Below are 9,030 nucleotides of genomic sequence, written 5' to 3'. Positions count from 1 at the left end.
TCCTGGGTGTTTTAATTAATCTACCGTAAGAATTTTTGTCAATTGTTAGTGAGCTAGAAAATGAAACGACCACATTCCCTACAGATTCTGAAGCATCTCAACCTACTAAGCTGTTCACTGAAAAAATTTCAAATATTTACTTTCAGGCTTATAAGGATACTATCCTTACTTTGAAGCTTGGAGAACTATTTGTTTCTTTTTTGCACAGAAGACTCAGGAACATTCTGTTTTCAGTGGGAACACAGAGTCTATCCCTTGAAAGAATAATTGTTTGGAGTAGATGGTTGAAGAGGAAGCAAAGATGTAGAATTAGATCAAAGGTTCCTGAGGTACAGTTAGAGGACACACAGAAGAACTGGTAGATATTAAATGATGAATTTATATAAGGAGATTAGATTTTTGCACAGAGATTATCACTTTACTGCTCTGCATGCATTAGGAGTATGGTCCATGCACCCAACCTCCTTCAAAAGGGCTGAGAAGGGAGCTAATTCAATGTGAGGGGGGAAGCAGACCGGCACTAGGCAAGAACTGGTCTAGGTAACTGGACCAAAGGAAATCCAAGTGTTAATCTCCATTAGCAGATTTTTAATGATTCTGCAACTGTATATTGCCTGACATGGTGTAAGGGAAAATGCACAATGCTTGTAGCCATACAGATCTGGAATGAAATCCTGCTTCAGTCATTTCCCAGTTTACTCTATGAACTTAGGTAAATCTCTAGCCTGTTTTTGAATTTCAGTTTTCTATCTAAAAACCAAAATAAACAGCACAGGATTTTTGTGAAGATTATTTATATTATATGCCTATCTCTATTGGTACCTATACCTATATTTATGTATATATATTCAATATCTGCATCTGTGTTTGTGTCTATATGGCTATATCTATCTAGTGCTTAGGAGTTGCTTTACGACTTTTCTCTTCACCTCTTTCTCCCCTCTATGAACCTCTCCCACTAGCAATATCCTGCACCAGAGTAGCACATTTATTACAAGGGATGAGCCTATATTGATGTATCATTATTATCCAAAATCCATAGTTTACATTAAGGTTCCATCTTGGCATTGTATATTTATGGGTTTGAACAACTATATAATGAAGTGTATCCACTATTGTAGTTTATACAAAATAGATTCTTTTCCCTAAAAAAAACGCTTGTCCTCTGCCTATTCAACTTCTCCCCCCACCTCCCCACTTCTCAACCCTTTGCAACTACTGATCTTTCTATTGTCTATATGCAATATAGCAGATTATCTGCAGAAATTTGCTACCCTATATTCCCTCTTATCAAATGGAGCCTCACCTCATCTCAGTAGAGCTGAATCATATTAGTATAGGGAGTTTGGACTTCACTCATGCAACATAGAAAATGAGAACACAGTTTTCTTCTTTGGGAGACAGTGTGTTTCCAGGAGGTGTCCCAGTAATCAGAGTACAAGCCAAACTTCTTAGGTATGAATCCCCAGCTGACCACTTACCAGTCTGTGATTTCTGGCATACAGTTTAAGTTCTGCCTAAGTTGCCTCATCTGTAAATGCAGAAACCAATAGTATCTACCTCAGAGGGTTGTGAAGATAACATAAGAAGTGCTGACAATTAATTAAATAAAATTATTATTAATAATATTGTTAATAATTAATTATTCAATTAATAAAAATCCTTACTGCTTTTAATGCCTTCCATTAATCTGGAACATTGAAGGTGACTTGGAAATCTTTATTGAACAGATGAATAACTCTAAGCTACATGAACATCTTTGTCCCCTGGGAGTGTATTCATGATCACACATAAGTTTTGACTGTTTATTCCTTTACAGAAATTCTCTATTAGGTGGAAGAAGGCAGTTGATTGTGTTCATTCATAGATGATACACAAGTAATATTGTCACATGATTACACTTAAATAGGAATTAAAACTCACTTTGTGGTAAACGGATTATTTTACTTTCCATTTTAATACCAAATGTGAAAGTGACAGAAAGAAATCAAGTAAAGGAAGGAGCTCGGAGTTCCAGAATCACTAATGCCTTCTGCATTGTAAAGTCTGGCAGAAAATAGAACGTCAGAAAAAAATATTTTAAAGGGATGAAATATTAAATAATCAAGGCAGCTGCTGGAGAAGTCTTGGTAACAAAAGTCTGCCTTTTCGTCTCAAATCTTCCATTCTCCCTTAAATTCCACCTCAAGTCTTCCCCTGGAAAAGACACTTCAACAAGCAAGAAAAAATTGATGCAGTCGAAACCTCACCATGGACCCACAGTGGCATGGACACCACCTCCTTCGCTTGCTGCTAGAGAGGGCCAGAAGGCCAGAGAAGCGAGCAATGCGCACCTCTGAGTGGCAGAGCAATAGTGGAGTCCCACTTGGCTGGGGTCCTGCCCATTCGGTGAGTTACCCCCGCCCCCGTCCTGGTGCGCTCCCACGCGCACACTTGGGCATTACCCAGCTAGCGAGCCCGCTGGAGTTGCAACCCGACGTGGCCCTCCGAGATGGGCCCAGGGGACTCAGACGGGCACGACAAAGAGGGAACTTCCCGGGAGCTCCCCCGACGCCCCGGCCGGGGAGGACTTTGGCCCGCGGCCACGCGTCCTGCGCGCTTCCCAGGGAGCGACAAGACCGTGGACGGCCTGGAGGAGGCCCCCGCCGCCAGCCCGCTGCTGGAAGAACTCAGGCGGCGGCTGGTGCGCGCCTTCCTGCGCGCGGTGTCGCGCCGGGGCTCCAGGCGCTCCCGGGACGAGGCGGCGGCGCTGGAGCAGCAGAGCCGCGCGCGCATCGAGAGCGCCCTGGCGGGGCTGCGCGCGGAGCTGGTGAGCGCGCGGGGCTGCGCGCGGGGGCCCGCGCCGTCTCGGGTCTGCTGCGGGGACCACAGAGTGGCCCGCGCGGCCCCAGACGGAGACCTGGGAAGCCGGGGGGAGTGTTCCCAAGAGGGAGAGGGTGAAGCGTACGGCGAGGGGGAGCAGGGTGCGGGCGTCCATCTCCCCGGACCTCCAGCTCGCATCCGGACACCTGCTGCTGTCCACACCTCCCTAGCAGAGCCTGGCAGGAAAGGGGTCCCTCGGGACTCGGGGTGCTAGCACCCAGGAGAGGAGCTGAGTCTACTAGTGACACTTGCCAACAGCTCGTTAACTCTTCCCCAGCTTGTTCTGTATATTTCTACTTTATAGAAAGTTCTTTACGAGGAACTTGGGGGGTGGGGTGGGGAATTGGTGGGATGGGCGGGTGGGGGGTAGGGGTTGGAGGGGCGGAGGAGAAAATTTCAACAAAATATGCTCGTATAGGATTGAGGGAATCGGTTGCATTAGCAACTTTCTTTCCGCAAGTTTTACTTCTAGCTGTCCCCGTGGTAAGAATTCAGAAAGTAGAAAATAAGATATTTCAGTTTACCTAGGCAGGCTAGGTTTGAATATGTTAAATGTTAAATAGGAGGGGATGTGCTATAATGTTTTAGGTTTCAATAGGACTAGTTTAGATTTTTTTAATCTTATAAAATAACTATTTTAGAATATTTTAGTTTACTAATCTGTAAACTTAGCTGTTTAATTTAAATTCAATTTCATTTAAACAAATGTAAACTTAAATGTAAACAAATTCCAGATTAAACAAAAATTGAAAATGACAAAACAAATGAAAGCAATTCAGACTTTAAAATGGTGTTGTCGATGATGTGTGTAATGTAGACTTGATTTGGAAGATGCTGCTCTTCTGTATTGAATGCAAAAAGAACAAGTTCAACCATCAGTAAATTATCTGATTTAAGAACTTTAACAGAATATTTATCTTGCTTCTGAATTTAAGATGGGTAAAATGGTCATATATGTAATTTTACCCATGTTAACAATTTAAATTTGACAAAGGGTGAATTATCTTTGTTCCAACCATACTGAAGAAACAAGTGGTTTTTTTCTTGCATTGAGCGGTCTGATAAGAAAGACATCTTAGTAAGGATAGCCAGCTAGTGGGGTGTGCTGTGGGCCAGCAATGAAAACTGGAAGGCGCCATATGATCAGATTCAGCCATCTCTGCCCTTCTGATCCTGGATATTATCATTCATGCCTGCATCTCATTCGACTAGTATTTAAATCAAGTGGAGAGATTATATTGAGTATGCTCTGAAACACCTTGCAATCTTAGCATTTAACTAGTTGCCCACCACTAGGAGGCATTTCAGGCAAGTAATGCATATAGAGGGGTGAAGGGGGTAGGGAGATGAAGAATAAACTTCCAAACAGATGAGGGTACAAATCCCAACATTAGCATTTACAAGCTCTGCTTACCACCCTTGCCCCATGACATTGGGGAAGTTCATTGGCAAGTGTGAGTTTCAGTTTACCTACCTGTAGAATGGAGATAGTCAGGGTTGCTGTGAAGATTATGAGATGTTATGTAAAGTGCTTAAACATAGGCATTGTTCAGTGGCTATTATTATTAGTAGTAGTATAATATTATAATTATTTTGGAGTCTAATTGTACCCCCAAAACTTGACAAACTCATAGCAATCAGAGAATATCACATACACATAGAGTAAAATACTATATTATGGGACTATAGACCATGGTCAACATATTGACCAGTCAGTTCACCAATATGTATAACCAATCATGAGAAAGGCAAAAGAACAGGGGTGGTTTAGGTTGACATCATCACCATTGGAAGATGTCATTTCTGATAATGGGCCACATCCATACATGTATCATGTTCTAGGGTGGGATTTGTGTAAAGAACAATGATGGAGAGCGTCAATTAAATTTAGAGACATGTTGCTATATAATATAAGCTGTTATTTGTTGTTTGAATTGGGCTTCCTAGTGGGTTGCATTGATTTCTATGTTTGTGAGTCAATTTCAGGGGATCTATGTACTTAAACTATATACAGAATTTCACATGAGCATAGAATGTACTGTTCCTCAAAGAGGGTTCATAGTTTTCACTAGATTCTCAAAAGGACTCATGATGAAACAAAAGTAAAGACCCACAGGTCTGAGAATTCCTAAATAGGTGTGAATTACACTTATTTTTTCTTTGATGATAAATTTTAACAATTTTAGTCCATGGTTTTTGACCTAAAAGTTCAGGGTGAATATTAATCAGCTCATCCACTTATTCATTCATTCAGTTGTGTTTCAATGAACATATAGAGTACACACCATGTTGTGTACCCTGGAAGTGCTCCCAAGTTGGGGATACAATCATGAATATGAAACACTCTGCCCTCAGTCATCAGCCTAATGGAGTGTGTGCTGTGAGAAGCACGTGTCTAGAATGATGTGGAAGCACAGCTAAGGGACAACAGGGAAGGCTTTTAACAAGGCTTGGCATTTGACTAGATTTAGCAAGAAGGGAGGTGGCAAGGGCTTTCCAGGCCTTGAGGCAGAAGGAGGTGAAGCTCAGCATGGTGTGTTTTGGGAGGACAGGCAAGGTTTCTGACCAGCTACAGCAGGCCCTGGTGTTGGGGGGGGAGTGCCAGGAAATGAAGCTGGAAAAGTTGGGCAGGGATATAAACTGTGTGGAGAACTAAAACTTCCTAGAGGCAAGGTGCAAGAACTTTTTGTGCTGGCTGTTACATAGTTACTGTTAAAGTTTGCTAGATGCTCACTTACTGCATCCTTTATTGATTCTTGCTTTCAGAGAAGTGGTTCCAGGGGCTGAAGAATGAAGAAAAATAGGTCAGAGGAAAAGGGAAAGAAAATTTTTCCTATGCCTTTGTTTTGCAAATTGGCAGTAGACCCCCGATATTTGGGTTTTTATCAACAGAGCACCCAGCTTCTACCACAGTTGTTTCTGTTGGAGAGTTAATGAAAGGTTATAAACAGAGAGAACAGAGTCCTTATGGTCTGCATTAAATACGATTTAATTGAAGAAATTGGCAAAGGCTTGATTATTTGTTTTCAACTTTAATTTAAAGACTAGGTTGGGCTAAGCTTTGTTGGACTGCCTCTTAGATAAACTGCCCTTGAAATCTGTTTTCTAATACCTGAGGACCTTCACATGCTCACCCTGGAGGAGAGTATAAATCAGCATTGCTGTATAACAAATTTCACTCTACAGTGAAAATTGTTAGATTATATAAGTACACATAACTGTACATGTGCCTCTAAGGTATCGTTAAATGTTTGTGCTCAATAGAGAAACCATTTAAAATCTTAAAAACGTGAAATGACAAGTAATCGTGTGAATGGGCCCCGGTCCTAGAAGCTCAGGTGGCCTTGGGCAGTTAGCCTGTAGCTGGGAAAGCTCATAAAGATAAATAATTTCATCCCAGGTCACATGTATTGCTTGAAAACGGTCTCCCATGCCCAGGAATTTTTCATCTGGACACCTTTGTGCATCAGTTAGTTTTGTTTTCATTTCAAGGCCATTTCCAAAGCTATTTGTATATCTGGATTTTACCTTGTCATATAGAAAACTGTTTTATGGCCAGGCCAAACAGTGAGAACGGAAGAATAAGATGAGAAATACATTCTTGTTGATGTCTTATTTTCCTTTCCTATAAAGCCCTTATTTTTCCTGTGCAGAGAGCAGTTTCATTTGATCCATATCTCAAACTAATAAAGATCCTTATTTTTTCCCTACTTTTAGCTGGAAATGCGTTTTCAAAATCGCCAGTTGGCCAGAACGTTGCTGGATTTAAACATGAAAATGCAGCAATTGAAAACGGCTTGTGATCTGGAAATTGCCCCAGAATCTCAAAGCTTGGATGATAATGCTGTGAAGCTGGGAAAATAAAACGTGCCCTGGAAGATTTGAACACTAAAAATAACCCAGATTACTCTAAGACAATCCTGACAGTACCATTATGGATGCTTTGCATGAGATTGTAGGGGTGATTTGTAGAGTGAAAACTCAGATGCCATGGGGAATTGACAGAAAACACCTAAGAGGAGAGAAGAGGCTGTTACTGAGTTTTAAAGTTATTCATTGTTTTGGCTGGGAAATTGAAGCTAGAAAAAATAGTGAAAACTGCCTTCATGCCAGTTTCCTGCATTCTATCTTGTACTACCTTAATTTGCCGGCATTACCTGAACTTTCAGAATCTGTGCTGTCTTACTTGATTATTCTTGGTTTGCCCCTTTAGCTGTTTAGAAGCAGTACCAGGGAAATGCCAGCTATACCTTTTAAGTCGAGTCTGCCATTAGGTAAGCGTGCGCCATCTCTCTGAGAATATTCCCACCGATCAAGGCAGACCATCAGGCTGTCTCAGGAATTTTTGAAGAACTCAGAGGTGGATGAGCGTGCTCTGATGGTGGAAGCTCTGGACACGATGCGCCCCTATTGCTGCTGGAGATAGCACAAGCTCTGTGAGACAGCACAAGCTCTGGTCAAGAAGGTGGAAATTGAACTCAGTATAAAAGGGGAAGGAGAGAGCTGATCTTTCTCTCCCCGGGTAGCTCTATAAAACTGCAGGCCTTGGGCCTCCCCGGTGGCACAGTGGGTTGAGCACAGCACTCTGAAGCTGTCCTTAGCCTCTGCAGCGCAGGTTCGATCAATTCCTGTGGCCCAGCAGACCTCTCCTGTCCTGCCCACTGCTCCCCTCAAGCAGTGTTTTCAGTCGTCTGCCTATTCTCCCTGCTCTGTCTCTGCTGAATCCTCTCACCCTCCCGCGCTTCTGGCCTGTACCCCAGTTCTGTTAAAAATAAAATATATCTTTAAAAACAAATAAACTGCAGGACTTACTTCATTTAGATATGAGAAAATAGTCAAGTATCCTTGTGATAAAATCTCTTTTTGCCTAAATCAGTTGAGTTGGACTTTTATGACTTGTAGCTAAAAGAGTCCTAAGGGATGCAATTCCTTAAGTTTTTAGGAGCTAGGATGGTACTTGCCGAATCAGAATATCCCTGTCTACCCTAAATAAGTTGGCTTTTTAATGCAAAAAATAAAGTTAATTAAAAAATTGCAGATGTAAATAGCCTTCATAATGGTCGTTATCTGTAAAAATAAAAAGGAATTGATACAATGTATGTAATTTTGGTATTTAATTGACAATAAAAATTAGCTCTTGAACACAAAGGAGAACATTATGCTTTCATGGCCTTCCTCTTAAAAATATATACAAGTTTTCTTTTTTTTGGTGAGGGTTTGAGAATTATCTGGACCAAGTTTAGTTTGTGCTTAACATTTTAACTTTTATATTCCCCATACAATTGCAACTTGAATCGCAGTATCTTTCAGGAGCGACAGATGCAAAACAGAATGAGAAGCTCTTTGTTTCTAAAGTATCTTATTTTTGGAAGCCCTAATCCGTGGCGTTGGCCTGTGATATTAGATGTCCACAGGGAGAGACATCAAGAACTGGAGACAGGATCGCTGTCCTTAAATGTTTTTGCTTTGTTCCTCTCAGACAGTGAATTCTCTCTCACATGACATCTGTCACGTTTTGTTTTTTAAGTAGCAGAAGTTGGGTTGTTTTCACGTTTTTTTTTTCTTTGCAATAGCATTCAGCTGTTATTTGCTCCCTGGATTCTGATCCCCTCGGCTGTGGCACATGGGAGGACAGGAGGAAGACTTTTCTGAGGGAGGTGACGTGTCCTGTCATGGCTGCCTTTCTTGTGCTTTCCGGAGTGCTCAAATAACCTAGAGCCACAGTGTGACATTTTAAAGAAAGGTGAGGTGGAGGGGACTGAACCACTGCCAGCTGGAGGGGAAAATGAGAAAATAACTGTAGCTGAAATGATGCGACAGGGAAGCTTTTAGTGGATATGTCAAAGAGGTAAGATGTTCAGAGCAATAGTGGATAGCGAGGCCAAAAGAAACTGAAAAACAAAACAAAAATGGTTTACTGAGGAGAATAAAGTGTTAACGTTTTTCTAATAGCTAAACTCAGCCTTAATTAAAGAGGAATAAAACTATGGTAGCAGAAAATGGGTTTTCACTATATGGCGCTTGTTTAGCACCTACTGGTGAAGAGGTGCCAAATGAATGATGACAATTAGGAACATTTCACAGGTTGTTAGGCATTAAATCCCTCTACAGGTGGCCTAGATGAGTCCATGTTGGCTTGCCTTGCCAAATACTTCTGCTGTAACAGGT

General features: G+C 41.6%; 1 protein-coding gene across 1 annotated transcript; it reads left to right on the top strand.

The window, feature by feature from the left end:
• Positions 1 to 2,491: 2,491 nt before the first annotated feature.
• Positions 2,492 to 6,726, top strand: AARD (alanine and arginine rich domain containing protein; the record flags this gene model as incomplete). The annotated part of the gene is made up of 2 exons (XM_084229759.1): positions 2,492 to 2,809; positions 6,580 to 6,726. 2 exons carry the CDS (start codon positions 2,492 to 2,494, stop codon positions 6,724 to 6,726), a joined length of 465 nt encoding a protein of 154 aa, XP_084085885.1.
• Positions 6,727 to 9,030: the final 2,304 nt, after the last annotated feature.

This window comes from Talpa europaea (genome assembly GCF_964194135.1).
Source record: "Talpa europaea genome assembly, chromosome: 3".
Classification (NCBI taxonomy): domain Eukaryota; kingdom Metazoa; phylum Chordata; class Mammalia; order Eulipotyphla; family Talpidae; genus Talpa; species Talpa europaea.
This window is presented reverse-complemented; position numbering and strand designations above follow the sequence as displayed.